The sequence below is a fragment of the Mauremys mutica genome, chromosome 9 (assembly GCF_020497125.1).
Source record: "Mauremys mutica isolate MM-2020 ecotype Southern chromosome 9, ASM2049712v1, whole genome shotgun sequence".
NCBI classification, from domain to species: domain Eukaryota; kingdom Metazoa; phylum Chordata; order Testudines; family Geoemydidae; genus Mauremys; species Mauremys mutica.
The window spans coordinates 2,995,402-3,020,586 of NC_059080.1; the positions used below are offsets into that span (position 1 = coordinate 2,995,402).

General features: G+C 38.3%; 1 protein-coding gene across 6 annotated transcripts in view; it reads right to left on the minus strand.

Annotated features, from left to right (window-relative positions):
* KLHL13 (kelch like family member 13) overlaps positions 1-25,185 on the minus strand; it is a 140,526-nt gene that overhangs the window by 13,089 nt on the left and 102,252 nt on the right. For all 6 annotated transcript variants that reach the window (XM_045031083.1, XM_045031084.1, XM_045031081.1 and 3 more), the window contains 4 exons: positions 22,150-22,291; positions 15,328-15,460; positions 14,849-15,045; positions 3,668-4,463 (listed from right to left, as the gene is read on the minus strand). In XM_045031083.1, coding sequence (XP_044887018.1) covers positions 3,668-4,463; positions 14,849-15,045; positions 15,328-15,460; positions 22,150-22,291 — 1,268 coding nt within the window. The remainder of the gene's footprint in view (positions 1-3,667; positions 4,464-14,848; positions 15,046-15,327; positions 15,461-22,149; positions 22,292-25,185) is intronic.

Consider the following 25,185-nt stretch of genomic DNA (forward strand, 5'->3'; position numbering starts at 1 on the left):
AGGCTCAGGGGAAGGGGTGGAGTGGGGGCAGGGCCTGGGGCAGAGCAGTGAGCACCCCCCGGCACATTGGAAAGTTGGCACCTGTAGCTCCAGCCCCAGAGTCGGTGCTTATGCAAGGAGCCACATATTAACCTATGAAGAGCCGCATGCGGCTCCGGAGCCACAAGTTGACCACCCTTGCTATTATCAATCTACCAGCATTTATCATGATTGGAGATTGTCTGTACACCCTTTGATCTCTCAGGCTTTTCTGTAAGGCACCTCCCAATTTGTCTTCCACACCTTCTTTCCTTAGGAGTCTTCCTTTTCTCAGTCACCTCCTCTGTTTGTTCCAACAGATACACTCCCTGGAGTGTTCTCCCTTGATTCTGGCTTCCCTTCTCTATCCGATCGCACCCCCACTTAACCAGCCGTATCTTATTTCCATGCACAATTGGGGTCATTTTATGCTCAAATTAGATGTAGAGCTGTCCATAGCCCTGCACTTTTGCTGTTTTGAAAATGAGGCCTTAAAGAAACTCATTACAATTTTAGAATACATATGGTATTTGAGGTCTTTGCCAAATTCCAATTCTGGTAACTTCCCTCTGAACGTTTCAAATGGGTACTAGTATGCATTGTTAAATTATTATTTTCTTACCACTAGTGAAAAACAGACATTGCTATTGTGAAAGGTAACACTACACCGTTTTGATAAGCTTAAAATATTTGAGAAACGTTTTGGGTATCAAGGCTGAAGGACCCCATAAAATATCCCTTTTATTATTGATTAAAGGAGACTTTTTGAAAAAAAAAGAAGAAGAATATGTATTTTAATAACGCTGACCCTTAGATCCTGCTGTGCCCGAAGTGGATGGTAAATTAGTCAGTACAACAGAATTGACGAGAGATAGTTTAACATATAGAAAGCTAATATTTAAAGCCAATCTCCTTGGAAAGTTTAATTCAAGTTTTCAGAAATTCATATCACATACAATAACTAAGAAGTTGAAATCAGTTTGAATCCAAGAGGTCAAATTCCATAATAGTTTTCCAATGCACATTTAACCTGCTGTTTTATGAAAAGTTAGGATTTTTTATTTGGGGTGGGGAGAGATTTCATATCTGGATTTCATATTTTTAGACGGCCAGTTTTTATGAAGGGAAACATTAAAGTGAAACATTAGTTGGATGGCAATTGATGGGAAGAAAAATAGAATATTTCAGTCCCCAAATCAAAATCCTAGACAACCAGAATACCGAACATTTATATAGAGCTTTTCATGCGAAAGGATCAAAATTACTTTGCCAGCTCTACATGGAAATCACTGCAGCAGTTTAGTAGTACTTCTACACAAAAGTTACACCAAATATTCTTCATTTCCTGTCTTAAACTGAGACTGCAGAGGAAATTTAGGTCAGAATGTATCACTTGAGATAGGTTCGGTGTTCTCTGTAAATTCAAAGCCTGGTTTACACACAAAATTGCATCAGTTTAACAGAAGGTGTTTGGTTTTGTGCGATTTGAAAGTTGGTAACCCTAATGCAAAGAAAAGGACATCTACAAGCCATTTAATCTGTGCTGGCAGACAGCAAAATATTATACTGCAGGAACATCTATGTATGTGAGTTTGATTAAAGCTCCTTAGGTGTCTGCTGGAACTGAAAATCAGAGTTTAAGGCCAGAAGAGACCATCAAGTCTGACCTCTATATCACAGACCATTAAGCTTTACCCAGATACCCCTATACTGGTCTCAATTACTTCAGTTAGACCAAAGCATATCAGTTCTCAGGAGACTTAACTGTTGTGTGCCACAGGCAGAGAACAGGAGAGACCAAGGTGCCACCCATGCCAAGTAACAGGCAGAATGGATTATCCTCCTAGGGTGAACCATTAACATGGGTCCTCCACTGAAGCCCAGATGCTCTGACACTAATTCACACATGTGAATGATGGCTGGTATTCATTAATTTCATTAATTACACAATAGGTACACTGACAAGACACTCAACTTTTACTGCATGTTGCACCACCAGGCAGATGAAGTGAAAAGTTACCAATCAACAATCATTTATATCTAAATGCATTTCTAGCTAAAATCATGAAATGGTTGCATGAAAGAACCAAGTTATGTTAAAAACACAGTTAACATATAACACCAAAAAACACAAAAAATCAATTCTTAATTCTTTTAGCAAAGTTTTGAATAGTAAAGTCTACAACTGTAACACTATATGCTTCCCAAAAAGGAAGTTTTTTATATGACTAGGAAATCCATTGCAGATCATCTGAATTTTGCAGATTTCTGGATGAGTAAAATGGGAGGGAGGGGGAGGAGAGGAGAGAATCAGATGCTACATCACAAAACAATCAGGTCATTTTTTCGGATTAGTTTTAATTAAGACAATACTTCACAGTACATTTATAAAATACACTGCAGTATATCCACAAAAGTAATGAAGTTTTAGTAACAGGAGATTTCACTACAAAGCCACGTCTGCTGCCAAGTCTCTGCTGTGAATGGGGATGAGATAGAGAGACTGCAAGCTTAAATAAAACATCTGAATGTGTACACTTAGTGTGATTTAAGTAAGTGAAATTATATTACGCAATCAGAAATGTGAAATATAATACTGCATCTCATTATTGTATTTCTAATACACAAAGACAAAATTTACAATGGGTATATATAGTCAAATCTGTATCAACTCTGCTTTTGGAGAGAAAGATTAATAAACTTACATTTATGATGGCTTATGCTAAATTAGCTCCTGGTTATTGTAGTAGTGACTAGCTACTGCCTATTGTAGTCTGAGCCTATTTTATTCCTTCTAATTTTTATATAGATCTATTTTTTTCTCTTCAAGTAAAATGAATTACAATTTTTGGCAAGGAGGGAGTGAAGAAAGGAGGATTAATAGGAAGTGAGACACTTAACCATGAGGGGCAGAGATTATGGAAAAGAACAAGTAATTTTTAGTGACAAACAAATGGAGTATGTCAGAACATTTTTAGTCTCACAGATAAGTTATCAGCCTGCCTTTAAGCAACAAACATGTTTAAAACACTGATATTCCAAAATCACTATTGCAATTACTACAAGAAAAAGTCACATCTTTTGAGTGCAACTGCACAGGTTTCCTTCAAATACAAAAGAGACATTCTTATCCAAATAAAAATGTGTTAAATTATTTTGGTTTACATGATATACAAGGTTACTAAATCATGATGTGTTTGAAAAGCAACTGTTAAATGGAGGCAGAACTAGAAAAGGTTAATCTATTTGCAAGCAAACATTTCTTCAGTCAAATGTTTAAAGCTCCTTCTAAAGAAACTTTGCAAAACTCAGCAGAAGCTTCCACAAACACTAAATAAATGGCAGTGAGATTTTTAAAAAATAGTTTGATGCTAAAGATGAAAACACTGGATATTACATATCTAAATCAGTCAGCAATGTGTCACTTTATTCTAAAAGTTAAATTTATTATGAGCTTCCTTCACAAAAGTGTACCTGAAATTCACTGACAGTGTTCAAATTAATCTCTACAGATGCTGCTGGAAAGAAATAATTTGAAAACAAATTAAGTTAGGATACTTGTTTTTCTTCCCTTTTTCACAGGTCAGCATCATTTTAAGACCCGAAAAAAAAGCCCAAAATTCATACATTCAAGATAAAATACACTTACCTAGTTCACCCGCTGCATTTCGACCACCAACTGCATACAAATGTCCTTTGAGGGCACTTAGGTGGAAGAAGGTACGCTTTTCATTTAAAGACGCAACTTGCATCCATTTATTATAGCGAGGATCAAATCTGAAGACTGTGTCAACCGCTGTTTTCCCTTTCGTGTCGTAATTGCTCTGTCCACCAACTACATAAAGAAAGTTTCCAATCACAGCAATGCCATGTTGGTATCTTGGTGCATCCATGGGAGCTAACGATTTCCATTCATGTGCCTTTTCATCATACATCCGTAATTCTTTGCTGACAACCAGTTGCTGCCTTAACACTCCCCCCAATGTTACTAAGTGAGTACTGTCAGATCGAATGGCAGTTCTCTCTGACTGCATGACTGGCTGCATGTACGGCATCATTTGGTAATTGCTGGCTTCCAAAAGCAAATTCACACACGTGTTGTCAGTTCTCATGAAATCCACTGTTTGTACATAATTAATAAGATCCTGTGGTGTCATCAGTGGAAATCTGATGTTCTTCATTAGTTTTGCAGCATATTCCATTCGAGGCTCCTCATACCGTAGCCAGCGACAAGCAGCCTTGAAGAGTTCGAGCTCAGTGCAGTGCTTAAGGCTATTGCTTGAAAGCACAAAGGCAAGACGTTCAAAGGGGAGTTTCACAAACTCACCAGTACTTAATAATGCAGGGAAGTTCTTCAGGATGAAATTATTAACATATTTATCCACTTCTGTGAGGTTGTACGTATTGGCAATCCGCCCAACCTCAACACAATTTTCCAAAGAAACCTATTAAGTGAGTAGAAAGAGGAATCAAAAACACTTTTTCCTAATTTGCTGTTCATTTAGGCATATTAGGATAATACACAATTTAAGGAATACTATGGAACCAGCAATATTTGCAACATTTTGCAATGCTCAAAGTGATTTATGCATATGAGCAAATAAATATTCAGTCAGAAGTGTATATTCATGATTGCAAGAAAAGATCCAGTAAGGTATTTGTTGTTTTGAAGAAAGACATAAGACTACTGGAGAATAGATGGCATATATTAATTATATGTCAGATCTGCTATCTTAAAATGATGATACATAGCAATTATAAGGCACTTTATCTTCAAAGTGCTCTGCAAACATCCTTATATGTTTGGAATGGGGAAAGTGCAGTAAGAGGAGGGATGCGTAGCTCTGTCAGAGTGAATTATCATGTGAACTGGGGATTGGCCTCAAATGCCTAACACATTCCCATGCTCAGACAACTACACCAACACCCTCCTCATTAATTTTTGTTTACAATAAAATAAACTGTACTATTTTATGACTATTCTCCTCCACATTTAAGCCACCCTCCATAAACAGTACCCACAGTGCATAATTTTTATTATGCAAGATGTTCCCTAAGAAACATTTACTTGCACATGATGGTAACCCTATACAAAGCAAAAGCAAGAAAATAATAGTTAAGAATTTAGTGACCAGACAGGTTAACATGCCCCAAAGCACAGAAATGTCTACAGTTCAAAGTCTCCGGATCAAAGTTAACAGTAGCAAAACCAGAAAGTGTTTGAAAGAAACACTGCCAGTTTATCCAATGCTATACATTTCATACAGTCAGCTTTTACTCTGAATTTTTAATTCCTTAGGTATGTTCTTTATAAAAGATTACTTGTGTGCCATAACCAGGCGCTGAAGGATTAGATTTTGATGGGTACATAATGATAAATGTTGATTTTACCATACACACAAAAATTGTTGAGGGAAATATTTTTGTCAATCAAAATTTACAAAGAAGCAAAGTAAGAAAATGCTGCTTGAAAAATTATTAGGGTTTGATTTAAGGATATGTAGTGTATATTTTGACATGTGATGTAGACAACAGTTATAAAGCTTTAGATTTTTGAATCTCTGCTGTCTGCTGTCATTAAATAACCTGACGCCCATTGCCTGACTCCTCATAATTCTGTGCAACTGTGAATATTTAAATAGATAAAAATCTAAAAAAAATCTTTAAAATAAACATTGATGTTATCTGTCAAAATTATCAAAAAACAACAATTGAATTCTGCCAAGCCTAACCCTAACTAATGTATAGAAAACTGTTAATTTTAAAGCTTAGTTTCAATAATGAGTATGTGGTGTACTGCAGACAGCACACATCTACAGAGCAATTAGACTATGGCTGCACTATGCCAGCTCATTTGCCCTTGCGGGGCTCAGGCTGCAGAGCTGTTTCATTGCTGTGAAAATTTCTGGGCTCAGGCTGGAGTCCAGGCTCTAGGACCTGGTGAGGGGAATCTCACTATACTTGTTTTTTTCTTAAAGCCCCAGTTCTGAGGGTCACAAGAATGTCAATTTTTTTTTAAAGTCAGTTTTTATCTTTGTGGTCGGGGGTAAAGCTAGACAACATCACCTGAGTGTAGCCTGAAGACCCAGAGACCAGAAAACAAAGAAAAATAACTCAAACATATTTGATAATTGGAGTCTGACTCATGATTGTTGAATGTTTGGGACTAGCAGTACTGCAGTGCCCATTAGAAATCGCAGAACATTTGGGTTTTTTCAAAGATCTTGTCCAGGGAAATAGCAGAAGGTTTTAAGTTAGAAACATAAGCTGCCCATTTGTTTGGGTTCATCACGTGGGATCTTATCAGTATCATGTGCAAGTCATTCCTGAGTGTGGTACTGCCCCTTCAACATTTGAGCAATTACAAATCAGCAAACTGTAGTGGTGACGATGGTTTTTCTTCACCAGGAACAGGGCCTAAAAACACTAACCCATTTTACATAGGCCACTGGAGAACTACCAGATGATAATCTTCATTCACAGATGGCCTGCAATGCCCTCAAACAAGAGAGAGGTGAAATGTTCCATATTCCCTTATTAATCTTCTGTAAAACCAAGCCCTGTAATTATTATTTTTTAAAAACTAGAACATTAACAGGTGGCAGGCTAACAGGATTTATACAGTAAAATGCCTATACATCATATACTTGAATTAAACTTGCTTTATAGTTGTTAGGAAAGAAGTACAAAACTGTTTATATCAAAAGCTAGATAACAAATTAACTAATAATCACCTACCGAGTATTCTACGAAACTTCACAAACATTTTTATTTTATTTTTCCTTTAAAGTTTGTCAGTATCAAGCCAATTTCTCTATTTTCTCCTCATAGGCTTCATAATTACATAAGTTAGTGGCAAATTAAGGGGAACAACACACACTAAATTTATTTAACACTAGTGTAATTGGGAGTAGTCTCATTTCTAAACCTGTTTCAAGTTATATAATAAAAATGAAACAAACCAAATAGGAGAACCATACTCTGTCTCCAATAAGCAGCCAATTCATGGTGTCCCACAACTCAATTAACTTGTAACTAAGGCAAGAGTTACTTACCGTATATACTCGTTCATAAGCCGAATATTTTTGGTAAAAAAGCAACGCACTAAAGAGCGGAGGTTGGCTTATAAATGGGTCTACACCAAAATTTGATGATTTTAAACTCTATGGAATCACTGAATTGAATATCTAATATGTTGTCGTTCTGTTTACCTGGAGCGTCTGGAGGCACGGAGCCCCTCAGCTCCCAGTGTCTGTGGTTTGCCATTCCCAGCCAATGGGAGCAGCAGGAAGTGGCGAGTCACTTCCCGCAGCTCCCATTGGCTGGGAACGGCAAACCACAGACACTGGGAGCTGAGGGCTCCATGCCTGTGAATGCTCCAGATAAACAAAACGTCCAGGCCCACTAGTGGCTTACCCTAACAGGCCAGGAGCCAAAGTTTTCCAACGCCTGAAATATAGGGTCGGCTTATGAAAGGGTCATACACTTTTTGCTATTTTTATCTATCCATTTTGGGGGGTCGGCTTATAAACGAACGGGCTAATGAACGAGTATATACGGTATATATCAAGGTACATGCTAAAACACAGCTATTCAATGAGAGAACTTGTATGCAACAGAAAGATGCAGGATTATTTCCAAAGGACAGACAGAAAATGGTGTTATGGCAGACTGCAATGGTCCAGGAAACACTTGCTTTCAGTCAAATGCAGGGCAAAAGAGGTACAGGTAGATATCCAGGGAGTTTATGTTCCACTGAAACATGCAGACAGAGTAGAGTGCATGCCTGTTAGAAAGTTTTGACATGTATATTTTTAAAAAATTGTTTTTAAACTAGAAGGTTTAAATCTTGTTTCTGTGTTAGATCTAATTAATATCCATAATGCACTTGCCACCTATAGTTGTGAATTTTACAATTCCTGTTTGACTCATCCATTTTTTATATTGCTACTGTTTGTATGATACTCTGCTAAACACTATCTGCAGATCTGAAAATAGACCATCTCAAATCTATTCTGCAAAATATTTACTCTTTAAAATTTAAATAGTTTTAATGGTTTAATTGATTAGTTGGTATAAATCTGTTCTATTGCAACTTTATTGTGCATAATCCTTTTAAGCATTATGATCAGTTATTCCCAAGGTGCATTAATGGGGTTGTGCCCTGTTCTGTGCTTGTCTTGATTAATAAATTAATTTCCTTTATTAACTTCAATTTTGATTAAAATGTTAAATAATTTTATACATTTAATAATTTAATACACAGACAGAGAAAGGCTATTTCTTGAGAGCTACCTTTCCACTAGCCCAATTAGTAATTTTTGATTGGTTTTATTGAGCATTGAGACAGGTACCAGGCTACATTATATTGTATAGACTAATCCTAGCTTGATTTACAGTTATTCCCTTTTTTAAAATATATAAAATATACTTGGTTTTCATCTGGAAAAAACCCTGACAAACAGCAGGGTGTCTAATAATCACTCGCACTGAAATGTTCAAAAATTGGACAAGATACAGTACGCAGATACAATCTTTTCCAAATACTGCTAGGATACAGAGCAACGTACTTTATAGAATTTCATTTACATGATCATTTAAGTTCCTTTTAATTTTTATGGCTTATGTTACAACAGCTACGGTAGACACAGAAGCTGCTTCTATTGTATGGAACCCAAGAATGAAAGGGCTCATTAACAGGCAATGGAATATCTCAACCACTATTACTGGCCCCAAAAGTGCTCCCATTGAAATGAATGGCAAAGCTTCAGGACTTAAAGGAACAGCCTAAGCAAAAATGTAAGATTTCTCTTTAAAAAAAAAAAAAAAAAAGCTTATGAAATATTTGAACAGAACAGACATTTTATACACAGGCATAGAAAGGTTATAACTGGACAAACATTAGCAGAAGGAGCGGAGGGAGAGTTCATTCCAAGTAAGCATTCTTTACACTTTGGATATTTTTGCCTACACAGCAAAACAGTTCAGGTTAATTCACCCAACAAATTAACCCCCAAAAGCTAAACTTTCAGTTAAAAGGAGCACATCAAGGGAGCAACCAGCTAGAGCAGTGGCTCTCAATTAGGGGTCCGGGCCCCCCTGGGGGCCCGCAAGCAGGTTTAACGGGGGCCACCAAGCAGGGCCTGCATTAGATTTCCTGGGGCCCAAGGCAGAAAGCTGAAGCTCCACCACATGGGGCTGAAGGCCCTGAAACTGAAGCCAAAGCCTGAGCAACTGAGTTTTGTGGGGTCTCTGGTGGCATGGGGCCCGGGCAGTTGCCCTGCTAGCTACCCCTTAATGCCAGCCCTAGGTTTTATAGGAAAGTGTGGGCCCCTTACTGAATGACGGAGGCAACCTAGTGACAGAGGATGTAGAAAAAGCTAATGTACTCAACCATTTTTTTGCCTCTGTCTTCACGAACAAGGTCAGTTCCCAGACAACTGCACTGGGCAGCACAGCATGGGGAGGAGGTGACCAGCACTCTGTGGAGAAAAGTGGTTCAGGACTATTTAGAAAAGCTGGACAAGCACAAGTCCATGGGGCCAGATGTGCTGCATCTGAGAGTGCTAAAGGAACCAGCGGATGTGACTGCACAGACATTTGCCATTATCTTTAAAAACTCATGGCGATCGGGGGAGGTCCCGGATGACTGGAAAAAGGCTAATGTAGTGCCCATCTTTAAAAAGGGGAAGGAGGAGGATCCAGGGAACTACAGGCCAGTCAGCCTTACCTCAGTCCCTGGAAAAATCATGGAACAGGTCCTCAAGGAATCAATTCTGATGCACTTAGAGGAGAGGAAAGTGATCAGAAACAGTCAGCATGGATTCACCAAGGGTAAGTCATGCCTGACTAACCTAATTGCCTTCTATGAGGAGATAACTGGCTCTGTGGATGAGGGGAAAGCAGTGGACGTTTTATTCCTTGACTTTAGCAAAGCTTTTAATATGGTCTCCTACAGTATTCTTGCCAGCAAGTTAAAGAAGTATGGGCTGGATGAATGGACTATAAGATGGACAGAAAGCTGGCTAGATCGTCTGGCTCAACGGGTAGTGATCAATGGCTTCATGTCTAGTTGGCAGCTGGTATCAAGCGGAGTGCCCCAAGGGTTGGTCCTGGGGCCAGTTTTGTTCAATATCTTCATTAATGATCTGAAGGATGACATGGACTGCACCCTCAACAAGTTTTCAGGTGACACTAAACTGGGAGGAGTGGTTGATACGCTGGAGGGTAGGGATAGGATACAGAGGGACCTAGACAAATTGCAGGATTGGGCCAAAAGAAATCTGATGAGGTTCAACAAGCACAAGTGCAGAGTCCTACACTTAGGACAGAAGAATCCCATGCACTGCTACAGACTGAGGTGATGGCTACCAGGAATGCAACCTTCAGGACAGGAGAAACATGGAACATGAAGCCAGTCACTCGAAGGGAGGCTTAGTGAGCACTGAAAGAATAATATTTAGGTCCCATTGAGAAGTAGGCTCCCTCAGAACAGGAAAGGTTCTGATTAGACCTTCCCAGAATCTGTCGGCCAGTGAGTAAGTGAAAATTGAGTAACCCTGAGAAGGTGTGTTGTATACACTGACTGCTGCCAAGTGGATCCATAAAGAATTGATAGAAAGGCCTGTTTTGAAGGAAAGAAGATAGTCCAGAATAAGTATCAGAGGGGTAGCCGTGTTAGTCTGGATCTCTAAAAGCAGCAAAGAGCCCTGTGCCCCTAATAGACTAACAGACATATTGGAGCATGAGCTTTCGTGGGTGAATACCCACTTCGTCGGATGCATGCCGACGAAGTGGGTATTCACCCATGAAAGCTCCTGCTCCAATACGTCTGTTAGTCTATAAGGTGCCACAAAACACTCTGCTGCTTTTACAGTCCAGAATAAGTGGACTATCCACAGTTTAGGGGATATACATTTTTATTGTTCCTAGATAAATGCCTCCTCTTGGCTATGCAGCATTTTCTAGTGGAATCCTTTCTACTATTAGTAAGGATGCTTTGTACAGCTTCAGAGTATGAACATTCTAAAGTCAACAACCATCCTAAAACCACAGTCTGAGATGGAGTGATTGGGATATTTGATTTTGCTCTTTTCCTGGGTCAGGAGTTCGGAAAAAGGCTGACTGTTGATCAGTGACTGAGGTGACATGTGTAAGAGACTCGGAAACCAAAATTGTCTGGGCCAATGGGGGTGGTGAGGACAACTTGTGCCCTGTCCTGATGAATCTTCCAGAAGACCCGAGGTAGGACTGCTAAGGAAAAGAAGGCATAATTCAGATGGTTTGATCATGGAAGAAGTAGAGCATCACCCTGACAGCGACATCCTCGGGCTCTGTAGTAGAAAGAGAGCCTGAGACATAAGCCCTTGTATGAGGCAGGACCTGCTTACAGAATTTGGCAAGAACAGGGCTAATATTGCAAAAATACACATTCCTAAGAAGTCCTAGTCACAGACTGCTCATGCAAACACATCCTGATATCAAGTGGTACCAGAACATCTTGATATTAAGGATGGTACAAAAACATTCCCCAAGGATAACAGGAACACATTAACCCCTCCTAAAAGATAAAGTCAGGATGACAGTACGTAATAGAAATGTTTTAATTGAACCAACATGTACAAAATGATGGGTGATAACTAGCGACGTCAGGGGGCAGTAACTAACTATGTTTAAGGGGCACAAGAACAAATGGATATAAAATGGCCATCAATAAGTTTAGACTTGAAATTAGACAAAGGTTTCTAATCACAGGAGGAAGAGAAGTTCTGGAACAGCCTTCCAAGGGGAGCATGGCAGCAAAAAACCTAACTTCTTTTAAGACTGAACTTGATACGTTTATGGAGGGGATGGAATGATGAAACTGTCTATAATGGCGTATGGCCAATCCATGCCTGCTATTAGCAAATATCCCCAATGTCCAGAGATGGGACACTACATGGGGAGGGCTCTGAGTTACTACACAGAATTTTTTCCCAGGTCTTTTTGGTGGGTCTTGCCCATATAAAAAGCAAGGTCTAGCTCATCACCATATTTGCTATCAGGCTGGAATTTCTCCCTGGGTCAGATTAGCAGGGACCCTGAGGAGTTTTCACTTTCCTCCACAGCATGAGACCTGGATCATTTGCTGGTTTGAACTAGAATAAGTGGTGGATTCTCTGTAATCTGAAGTCTTCAAATCAAGGAATGAGTCGGTGAGGTTCTGTGGCCTGTGCTACACAGGAGGTCAGACTAGAGATCACTATGGTCCCCTTCTGGCCTTAGAATTTATGAAAGTACCCCAAGATATTTTTGGAATAAAAATATTTCTGAAAATGGAATGAATAAAGCAAAACTTAAAAAGTTTCTCAGACCCATCTCGGCCAGAAAGCATGCCATAAAAGACAACAGTGTAACACTTTTACTACAAATGCTTTAGCACAGTATTGACCCCATCCAAAAACAGGAGGAAGCCATAGAAAAACATGAAACACTGATACCAGAATCTAACCAAACCCATGAGAGATGTGTTCTCCACCTTCAATTAAATCTATGAGAAAGTGGATAAAAAAATTCCTTTAAATTGATCCTATTTAGAACGAACAAAAACAACTGTTTCCCTAAGAAAGTATGATGAACAGCCTGATACAGTATTCAAAAGGAGAGTTCACAGAACACGAAACACACACAAAGCAAGGACCAGATGAGCGCAGAAGCTCATTGGCGTTGCACTGGAAAAACATGCCACCACTAAAACTCAAGTTTCTGCTAGAGAGAAACTCTGCATAAGCATTGCCAAGAATTAGGCTAACTTTATTTCTGACATTGATTTAACTCTATATTGAAATCTTATTGCAATTTAAGGTTTAACAGCTTTTTTTGTTTAAGCATGAGTAGCTCGACATCATATTCTTGGAGAGGAGATAATCTGTTTCCCTCAGCCAATTTATGTTGGATTTAATTTAAGATGTTTAATTTTTCATTAATCTGCCTATCTGAAATTCTTTAAGCAAGTTGGTGAATAAGATATGCCAAGATTGTAAGTGAACTAAAATTGTTTATTTGCCTGCTTTTCTTTAGTATTTTCTTTGTAGAATAAATACTTAATTCTCACAACACTGAGTTTTCTTGCTTGCTTACGTCGTGGTAAGACTGTGTAATAAATAGAGTTACACTTGAGAGAACTTTTTAATCTGATTTTCATTACCCCAGCCACCAATTTTAGTAATTCAGAAATAAGAGTATAAAGTGCTCAACAGTCTATATAACACTCTCCTACCTTACTACAGTTTTTAGAAATGGCAATTCATACTGAGATCAAAAAACGTTGTAAGAAGTTCAAGAAGAAATCATTCCAAAAGCAATGGAAAGAAGGTCAGAAGGGGAATTTTTTTTTGGCAAGAAAAAGTTCCTAGTAAGAGTAGATTATGCAATAACCTGTCTTCCCAGAGAAGATGTCACATCTCCCTTTCACAGAACAGTATTCTTCTTGTTTAACTGTATTTGCAGGAACGATCAGTTGCCTCAATTTATTTCCTAGTGTGGACATGGCCAATGGATTTTCCAAGACACCTCATTTTGCCACCTGTAGACATATTGCTACACTGAAGAAAAGTGTTTAAAACTGCGGTCACTTGTCATGGTCAGTTCTAGTATCCTTCCCACTCCTTGGGTTTTAAATGCGACTGTCTGTCTATGTACACTGGGTGCTAAGTAGTGCTGTAAAATGTGTGAGTTTTTCAATTATTGTAAAAACACCACTTATACTCCTAGTGCAGACAAACCCTTTTATGCTCTCTTTCAGGTCACAACTAAGTGATGGGAAAACCTCCAGAGATTCAGAAGTTAAGTCTCTCCAGATCTATTATTGTGTACACTTGCACACATCTCCCCCATCTTGTGATGCCGTGATTTTATTTTAAAAAACTGTTCAACCAAATGACAGCAGTGGGATGACTTTGCAAAGTGCTACATCTACAGAGCATATTATATATATGAGAGAGAGAGAGAGAGAGAGAGCGCGACAACATTTTATATTAAAAAACTATATAAATGATCCTCTGATTAGTTAATGGGGAGAAAACAGAGACTATTAAATCACTGAGTTCTGTCCCTTACAAAACCTATTATCAAAGTCATTGTGATGAAATACTTAAGTATATATTCAAGGTAAACGTTTTTTCTTTTAGTGTACTGCAGAAATATACAATTGTCACCATTAAAATCCTTATAATTACCTTCTCATGTAACTAACATTACTGTAGCATTCCCTACATATTCCCTGTATTTGGGTATACTGCACTTTGTTTAAAGAACATTATTGTAACCTCATCAACTCAAAGATAACACTGTAAAGATTTCAGTGACAACCACTGTAATTATGTGCCCCATAAGAAAATGTTATATACAAGACACATAAGTATAAAGAGAATGACAAATAATTCACTGTACAATAATGACTACCTTACTATTAATTCACCAAGTAATTTTCTTATGGTATGTTATAAAAAATGAGCATCAGTGAGAGAAATGCAGTAACCAACTAATGAATTATGACTATTGTTTACTGGAATCTAATTTTCTAGTTCATGCAGTAAAATTGGAAATTGCAACAAGGTCTTACATTTTTTAATGTGCCATGATACTTAAATCACAAGCTTAGTGTGATTAGAGTTAGGTACAGTAAATAAGATTCAATTTTATGGTTCCTTTGAAGCTAGAGGAACTTACTGTATGCGAACCCAAGTTATCCAGTGTCATGCTTAAATCCTCGCTTATGGATATTACACAATCGCTGTGTTTTTTTAAAAAAGTCAGAACTTGAAACTAATGTCAAATCAAAATACCTTACCCCAGAGATCAGAAACACTTTACAGAAGTCCAAAACAGGTAAAATCTGCAAAAAACTGGCTGCTTCTAGAGTGTCCTGAAGGTTGTCCATGTTAAGAGAAAGTTTTGCAGTGTAAATAAAATCAATAATCTTCTTTAGACCTATTTTGTTCACACCATGAAGCTTAATGCACATTAAATCTTGTTCCTTCATTCCACCTAAGAAAGAAAATTAAAATGGGTTCTTCAATTACATTTGAAAGAGTTCACTCTAATAATATACATATTCTTACACAATTAAAAAGCTAATTTAATTCATCTGAACTTTAATTTCAATTAAATGAAAAGATTTTGATTTTTTATGATTATGATAGTAATATCATGTGGAAGAAAAAGTGTTTGATATAGTATCTATATTAGCCATTTATTAGCGTATCTGACACAGAAGACAAGCTTAAAACAGCTCAGAGTCCAAATTTATTACAGAAACAAAAGCACTACCTGTGAACATAGCCTTGAAGTAATCACTAGCTGATGCCATCATAGCTCGGTGAACAGGAAATACTTCATCACCATCGCCTGGTACTAGCGTCACATCGCAAAGTAAACCTTCTATTCGCAGCTGGTCAAAACCCTAAAACAAGATTACAACTTGAACTGCTCAGCCATCTGAAGCGGAAAGTAAAAGTTTGTTTGGATTTCTTTAAGGGAAGTTATTTATTTACTTTAAGATTGTCTACATTCCTTGACAATTGCTTGAAACTGAAGTCTGAGGAGTGATCTTCCATACTATAATCATCATGTGCTCAGACTTTAAAGTATAATCAAATCATTCAAAAACTTAATTTGTTCAGAAAGGGTATGTTTTTTGTCCACTTATTCTCCAGATGTAAATGGTTTCAGGTAGGAACTGACATTTGCCCATTTGGATCAGCATCACTTCTTAGAAAAATAGAACATGTGCAGGATACATTTAAGTTCCATACTACTCCTTCAAAGTACTCTGCAACCTGGAAGGTTGAATGATACTGGGACTTAAAGGAAGGGTGTCACTTAACCACAACTTTTGTCAATTTTATTACCAATTTTAACTATGTAAAACCTCCCAGAAGGCTCACGTTGTACTAGTATTTCTCATGTCGTTTCCTTCTCCAGAGAAGTCTGAGGCGCAAACTACAACTCCCTGGGTCTCAGATAACAATGGCACCTTTGCATATAGAGGGAAAAGTCTATTTTGGGAATATTTAAAGATCAATAGAAATAATGACCCCTTTCATGCATTACACTAACATGGGATGGGCTTAGATCAATTTCATTTAGTCATATGTCACCTAACCCATCAATACTAATAAGGTCAAAGGAGGTTGGGGGAGGGAAAGGATGCAAATAGCCTTACAGAAAACACTTGAGAATCTCAGCTCCAAATTCCAGAATTTATTTATTATTTTTATTAAAAAAGAAGCCTGGACTTTAAAGCTGTGGAGAACAGAAATACAGAGATGAAAACTCCGATTTGTCCTAAAGAAAGAACACAATGGGAATACAGAAAAGAACCAGAGGAAAGCATAAATATGGGCATAGTTGAATTCAGTGTAATCCTTCATAACATTCAACATATTGACAGAGCCCTGTTCTGAACCCAGCTCAGATACACAATAACCCAAGATATGAAGACAACCTCTTGCTTTGAACCAAAATTTACAGCTACAATCATAACCAAAGTGGCTAGTCAGTGCCCTGCAAACCTGATTACCACTGCAATAGGACACCCACAGCTGACCTGTGCCAAAGGACTCGGCTCGTGGGGCTCGGGCCGTGAAGCTGTTTAATTCCGGGGTAGACATTCCGGCTCAGGCTGCAGCCCGAGCTCTGGTACCCTCCCATCTTGCAAAGTCCTGGAGCTTCGGCTCCAGCCCAAGCCCAGACGTCTACTCTGCAATGAAACAGCCCTGCAGCCCGAGTCAGCTGGCACGGGCCAGCCACAGGGTTTTAAATTGTAGTGTAGACATACCCTAAGAGCAGTGAATTTCTCTATGTTGAGCCTTTGGGCTGCATGGAAATATGGGAGCCTTCCCGCCTTCTCTGCTGTTCTTCCCATCATATCCAGGCAAACCAGAGTGTGATCCAAGGACAGGACAAAATATTTTGCACCTAACTGGAGTTTTTGACAATGACATAGCATTTTTACAATGATCTAATACAATTATATAAACTAACCCATCTATTAATTTTTAGCCAAGGACCAGAATGAAGCATTTCAGTAATCAAATGAACCTCAACTGGCGCATTTTTACCAGGCCTTCTGAAACTAGTCCTTGCAAAAAGAGGCACCCTACCAGTTCTCCAATTTATATTGCAAGGATAGGTATTAAGACTTTGGAGAAAAAATATTCTTTTACAATTGGAATCTGAAGGCAATGAGCGGTGTTCAATATGTCTATTTGCCAGTGTTATTTGCTGCTATACTAGCAGCCATGCTGAAAGATGAAGCAAAAATATCTCTGCTGCAGTACTGATGATTGGAGTCACTTTCTAATAAACTATGAACTGAACAGACAGCAACCTGCCACCAATTTTGTTGCTTCTGTGAAAGCCCCTTTAAGCACAGAATCTACTGTATATACATGGGGCTCCTTGTAGCCTGAGTATATACTATCCAGTGGGATGGTAATCAATTTACTCATGCAGTAACCTGGGTTCTGCCTTGAGGAAAATCTTTCCATAAGATTAACTCCAGCTTTGTAAAGGCTCCAGAGAGAGGCCCATTCCAATCATACAGAAAAAGAGACTCAGTGATAGTTCCCAGCAAGGTAAGAGGTGCACTATAAACACTGTGGGTACCTGGGGGGAAATTAGAAAAGTTTGACCTGTCCTAAGATTTGAAGAAGAATACCAAGCAGAGGCCCAGGAGCTATAAACTGAGACACTACTGGTGCTTTCACCCCAAAACTAAAATAAGAAAAAAAAATCTCTGCCTTGTTTTTGTCTGAAAACCCATTGTGATCCACTTAAGCTATACTGGTAGCAAGTCCTAAAATAAGTCGTAATTCTTTAGGGAATCCTCATCCTATACAAGAATACACACAGCACTTCTGCGTAAAGTTCTAGTAGGATATAGCAAAGGATTGTATGGGTTGTAGGCTTGAATCCATAGGATATGGAAGAATTCTAGTGATGCCTACACAATTCAAGCAGAAACATAGAGGAACTACCTTCTGAAGTTTATAACATTTTAAAGCTTCCTGAGCTTCTGAGAGAGGATTACATTTTTATCTGCCAGAGGAGAGCAACACCATGTGACAGCATCCCAGAGTGCCTTAGTTTGATTGCTTCAACAGAAAAAGAGAACTTAGTTCAGGGTGGGCCAGAAGACCATTTTTAGAAAATTATCACCAGCAGAATACAAAGCTCCCACCAGACAATTTCCCCTCATGGAGATAGATGCAACAAAGAATATACCAGAAGTTGCTCAGATACATTTTGTTTAATCCATCTGCACCTTTTGGTAGATCTATAAACTTTACTTCTGAATGGTAACTGTAGAGAAAAACTGATCAAATTAAAAAATGTTCCTCCGCTTAAAAATTTGTATCTGCACAGGTTTTGTATATATTACAAACTTGTAATATTCTGAACAAAGAAAAACTGGCTCAAAGTGTTTCAAAATGTTGTTAGAGAACTATATGAAAATACTGTACTCAGATCCTAAAAAGTGAGACCTACAGGCTTGTTTCTCTGGTGAGTGATGTCACAGCTATTGTAACAAGGGAAAAAATAGCGTTTTGAATGGGATGGGTCTTTCATCAACCTTTATGGGGTAGGGCAGAGGGTGGAGGTGAAAGATAGAGCTAGTGGCAATTCAGGGCACATTTTACCCCTTCTCTAGTATGTTGTAGAATACCCCAGCTCGCTTCATGATAGCATCTCACTCATTCAAACATACACCTCTGGCACTGCTAGCTCTCTCATGCAGTAAGTTCGAAGGCCCAGTCTCACTGACCCAAACTGGTTTGAGAATTCAAAGTCCCTCATTCCAATGGCTGGAACAACTGGGGTGTAATTCTCTTATCTGTAGCTATGTCTCTGTGCTGCAGGGGTATAAACAGAAATCTGCTGGTAATGAAAACATTTTTCAAGTTATACATATTGAGCTATAGTCATCAACAGGCTTTTGAAACCAATGAAGTAAATAACTAACCTACTCTCTTCTTCTTCAGGTTTAATAATTCTTGGGATTTTTTAAATAAAGTCTTGGAACAGCAATGGAAGGTTATCTTATTGCAAGTACTTGTATAGTTCTATAAAGCAATTAGCAAGTTTAAGGGTAAATATGCCAATTGGTTTACATAATGTGACAAAGTTCCTCCTCTACCTTGGTGGGTCCTGCACTTATTGGTGGATTTGCTTGCCTCAGAGATTATGGGTCGGGGAACAGCCCAGAGACCTTCCCCTCTGGTGGAACCCACAGTCCAGGTCAACTCCTCCTGTGTCTGATCAGGAGTTGGGAGGTTTGGGGGGAAACCCGGACCTGCCCTCTACTCCGGGTTCCAGCCCAGGGCCCTGTGGACTGTAGTTGTCTAGAGTGCCTCCTGGAACAGCTGTGCAACAGCTGCAACTCCCTGGGCTACTTCCCCATGGCCTCCTCCCAACACCTTCTTTATTATCACCACAGGACCTTTCTCCTGTTGTGTGATAATGCTTGTACTCTTCAGTCCTCCAGCAATATGTCTTCTCACTCTCAGCTCCTAGTGCCTCTTGCTCCCAGCTCTGCGCATGCACGCTACAAACTGAAGTGAGGTCCTTTTTAAACTCAGGTGCTCTGACTAGCCAGCCTGTCCTAATTGATTCTAGCAGTTTCTTCTTAATTGGGTCCAGATGTCCTAATTAGCCTGCCTGCCTTAATTGGTTCCAGCAAGTTCCTGCTTGTTCTGGAACTGCCCCTGTTACCTTACCCAGTGAAAAGGGACCTACTTAATCTGGGACTAACATATCTGCTTTCTGACACTCTCCTGTATCCGCCAGCTCTCTCAATGCTTTCGAGAAGCAGTGGGCGCTGTCCGGGGTTCTCTGCTCGGTGTCCCCTTACAGTTCCTTAGTTTTGGTCCTTTGACCCCCACGCCTGTTCCTGTTGTTGCCTTTGTTGTCCCCTGAACTCAGTTGGGTTCCGGGTTTAGTAGCCCCTTCCTAGGCTGGAGGAGGGGCTTTCAGCAGTGGGCGAGCTAGCACTCGCCCATGTCCCGGTACTCAAAAGGAACACTCTCCTGTATCCGCTGGCTCTCTTGACGCCTTCGAGGAGCAGTGGGCACTGTCCGGGATTCTCTGCTCGGTGTCCCCATCAGGTTCCCTTTGTTTGACACTTTGACCTCACTCCCGTCCCTGTTATCTCATTAGTTGTCCCTCAGAATTATTTGGTTTCCAGGCCCTGTGGATCCTCCTCTTAGGCTCAGCCCGCCCACTTCCTGGTTCCCAACAGGAACACTCTCCTGTAGCCATCTGGCCTGACCCTGTCACAATAAGCCAACAAATATTTGCAATAAAATAATCTTACATTTCAAGGTCTGTTTGCTTTAGATAGAAGGTATAGGAAACTGACAAAGTGAGGCCACCACTTTAGTTCACTTAAATTAAAATGGAAAAGACACGTGAGAAAATTCAAAGTGAATGCTAAAGCTCAATGATGCTGTTTTGCTGGGCAAGTGGAGGGTCTCAGATCAAAAAAAAAGACTGAAACACCTACATACAATAGGATGAGAAAACCACAAGGGTGAATGTTTAAAGTGCAGTTCTGCTTTGAAAAATTATGCTTCAAAAACAGCACTATGGAATTCCAAGTTTGTCTCATTTTTTTCCATTTCACATGTGCCCAGTTTATAAGTAAAAAGATATTTTCCCCTGCCTGCTAGGCCCTGTAGCTGAATTCTCTTCATTTTGTGCATCATCACTAGTGATAAAGGTTCTGTACTTCATATTAGGTCTCCATTTACACCTATGCACCTTCATTTACACAGTTACTTATTTCCTTCCAAGTGATTGCCCAGATTAATAGGTTAAGATATACTAGCCAAACCTGGCATGTGCAGGATGAAACAGAGTCTAACTCCTTAGCTCTGTAGAGCTCATGGAAGTAAGAAATGCTACAATTTTATTTTTGTCACTGAAGTGACCCTGAATAAACATAGGGGATGGAAGTGTCATTTTTACAGTCACTTTTCAGAGTAGAACCACTCTCTAACATTTCCTTCCTCTTCAGTTTGTATACCTACTTTAATGCAACTTGAGTTTTTATACTTGAGTTTGGAAGAATTAACTCAAAGGGGCAAGTATATGCTAATATATGGTTATGAGGTTATCCACAGGGGGTTTGTGTGCTTTTCTTGAAGTGTGTACACCTATGACACAAACATTAACAAAGCCATTTACTTCCTTCTATGCATCAGGTACCACTGTATGTATAATATATATTATCATCGTAAAAACATGAAACTTGCTTGATTTGATAGCTGTGAATTAAACAAAGGTAATCTTTCCCTAGCTGAACAGGGCAGAATAGAAACTGAAGGCTATTTCATGGTTGGTCTGTAAAAGACAGGTGGCATGTTTATTAAAAAATAAGTGAGAGCTGGTATACTGATGAGCTTCAGAGGATAATGTAACCGTTTTTCTACGTGCAGAAAGTACAAGCTTCTTAATAATGATTTCATATGTAGGTCACATACTGTGGCTTCGAAACCATGTAGAAACTACAGCTGGCTGCTAGGGCTGTTTGTGGGAAGTATTCAGACTCCAGCACAGTATGTGGATAGATCAAACAATGAAATTGCCAACTGATACATGTTTTAGGGGCCCAAAGAGAGGAATGGTTAAGCCTCCTGACAACATATTAACACAGCGTTCACACAGAAAAGGCCAGAAGAGGAAATTCACCTGAAAAAGTTGCTTGACTGTATTAAAAAGGTGAGTTTCTTTGAGACAGTGGTCCCTCACTTTAGCAAGCCTTATTTACCTGTTTGAAGTTAACAGGGAACAAGTCTATAGTTAGAGAGAAAGCTCATGTTTTTCAAATTGTTGATGTGATCTGAACATTTAACTTGAAAAAAATCTGATTTTCACAGAGGACGTGAGTTCTCAGAGAAAATAAAGAACACAAAACCATGCTGTCTATTCAACAAAGGCACTGTCAACATGACACAAACAAATGTTTAATAAGGTCTTTGGGGCATTTTTCCAGGTTTGAGAACTTCCTTAGGCGCAGATACAGTTCAAAGCCTTGAAAATCTTCAATTAAGACTGGTATAAATATTACAATATACTGTGTTGGGTTACCTGTAATACCACAGAACTATGAGTGTTGCTGGTGAAAAATCGTGTGGTCCCTGTCTTTGAAGACTGTAGATGGGCAGACACGCCCATATCGCTGCTACCAAGAGATACTTTCATGTGAGGATCTTCCTCTTCCACTAGAGATCTAAGAAAATGGGGGAAACAAAAGAGCAAGCTTAAGCGCACAGCTGGTTAAATTAATTGCTGATAAACATTCAACCCATAGTGATTTAGGCTCCAAGCCAACATCAACGTGAGCTTGTTTTTATTGATTACAGTGGGAGCTGCATTGGGTCCTTATTGCCCATCAGATTTACTTAACAGGAATGTTACGTGTTCACAGGTTATGCATGTAACATATCATGATTTAAAAATTCATCATTTCATTTTAGATTTTTGATTAAGTAGACCAGCAAGGGTTTTTGATACAAGTGGTCTTCAAAAAGTCAGTCAATTCCATTTTCTTTAAATTATTTTTAAAAAAGACACTTCCCTAAAATATATTTGTATTTGTGTTTACAATTTAAGATGCCTTTATTTTCTTATTTTTTAATTTGACAATTAAGTGTCTTACTACCTCATCAGACTAACACATGCCATTTGGAGGTTATTAGTGCAAAATATGTTCTTAAAGTTTAATACTTTCATTTGTATTGGTTACTGCAGTCTTGCTCCAGTATGAAAAGAATACTGAAAAGGTGCCACAGTTTGTTAACACAAAAGATATCCTTGCACATGGGTTTTTTAATTCCCAATAATTATTGTCCAAATCTAATGGTGGAGCAACTTTATAAAATGCTAATGTTTTCAATTGCTGCAATGTTGCTGGCTTACTACTTTCATCCTGTGATGTAAAGTGCATTTAAACTTTATAGGATGTCTAGATCTTATATTTATGTAAATGCTACTTATTTTATGTCTATTTAAATAATAAAAAGACATGTAAACTAGGCTTTGATACATTAACATTAAATAAATAATAGAGATTTTACAAATAATTAGATTTTAATCACCTGGGTGCTAGGCCTTCAGAAAATTATCAATATTAACCAGTTACAGTATTTTATGATTTACTGAATGTTGTAAATTATCAATTTGCATATCGGCATGGTTCAATAGAAGGCATTAGCAAATGTGTTATAAACCCAAATATGGAATTGAAGTGATCCGTAAAAGAACTGTGTATTTGAGTAAAGTATTCATAACACGTAACCAATTTGATGCAACTATTGCACATCTCATATAGAAATAAAAAGTCTCATCCACATTGTAACATTGGCCTCCAACTAGTTTCAGAAATCACTTTAAAAATCATTGCCAGAAGATAATTCAACTTTGATCTCCAATATTTTACACTGCACTTTTATTGAGGAAGCCCAATTTAAAATGTGAATTGCCTTTTAACAAATAATTTTTTCTCAATATACACATTTAAAATTTTCTAGTAAAAGCAGTTTCTGAAACTTGAGAATTTTTCTGATAGTGTTAATATATTTTGTATGTTCAAACCCATGTTTTTTTTAAAGTGCCAGTTATAACAACAAAAACTCAAAACAAACCATTTTGATCACTCAACAATGCACATGGGTTTGAAACAGTAAGATTTTATGTACACAGACATAACAGTAACACACAGTAAAGGAACAAGGGTATGCTTCAGAGGTTTGAATTCACATGTAAAAACCTAATACACATAAATTTGAACAAGCTGTAATAAATGTGAATATATTTTAGCATGCACTATAGTACAGTTTGTTTACAATTAAAATAGTTTACTGTTTTAAATCTCATTGGAACTCTTCTTTAAAATACAAGTCAATATTTTACACTATTTTGTAATCAGAAAGTTACTCTCCATACTTTGTCTTTGGAAAACAACAGTCAAAACAACATTCAACAAGAGGTTAGATAAAGCAGTTTCTAGTGCATGACCTGAATGTTTTTGGTCAGTTTGCTCTGGCTCTCTTTTTTAAAATCTGAATGTACTCATATCAAGTATATTGTCTCAAGTGATTTTGAGGGACATTTGCTCCTTATGTTTACATGTCATGTGTCCTTCCTTTCAAACAGATTTGTGTTGATGTGGAGGAAAGAATTGTGTTGTTGTGAGAAAAAGAATTATTACTAAGATCCTTTTAAAATTACATTGTCAGGTTACTTCTCTGAAAGAATAGTTAATAAAAGTATCAGCTCAGATAACCAACGAAGCGGTAACTTTCAAAAGGCTTTTCTTAACTCCAAGGAAAACTTGCCGCATAGTTAATATGCGGTAACTAGAAAAACAGGCAAACCCACTTACTTGCCAACATTTTCAGTGGGCTTTTAAGATTTCAGCCATAATATATGACACAATTCCATACAATATTCATATATACTTTAGCATGAACCTTAAAGATTTGAACTGAAGGTAAAGGCCTTGTCTACACTAGACTAGGTAGAAGTAATAATGGAAGTACTATTGTAGTCAGGCTACTGGTGAGCATCACCATTTTAACGACCAGGATACCCAGATCTCTTTTGAGCAGGTTAAAATGCCAGTGAATGTCTCTACTAGTACTTCGATCATTGCTACCACAGGGACAGCTGTACCACTGGAACATTAGAAAAGCAAATCTTGTCACAGTAACTTCAACCAAGAGGTGCAAAGATCCTTGTCTGGGGTGTTACTGCTTATGGATTTCTAAACAGTTGGGGGAAAGTATGGGCTCTTACTGGTCACTGGCACAGATGCAACAAATAGCAAGTCTGTACAGAGTTTTCTCATGTTACAATAAAATTAGAACAATTTATGTATTTACAAGATAACACTTCATGGCAACATTTGTAAACTAGAACCATTTAATTGCAACTGGCTATATTTGCACATTTAAAAATGTGTGGTGCAGAATGGATTAATAGGTATTACCCTTTACACTATAGTTAAGCAAGCACTACAGTACCCTTGGCATTTACACTATAAAATTTAGTGACCTACTAGAAGGAACTGAGTAAGCTCTTAGATATCCAGATCTATCTTAAGGAAACAAAAGCAAGCAACCA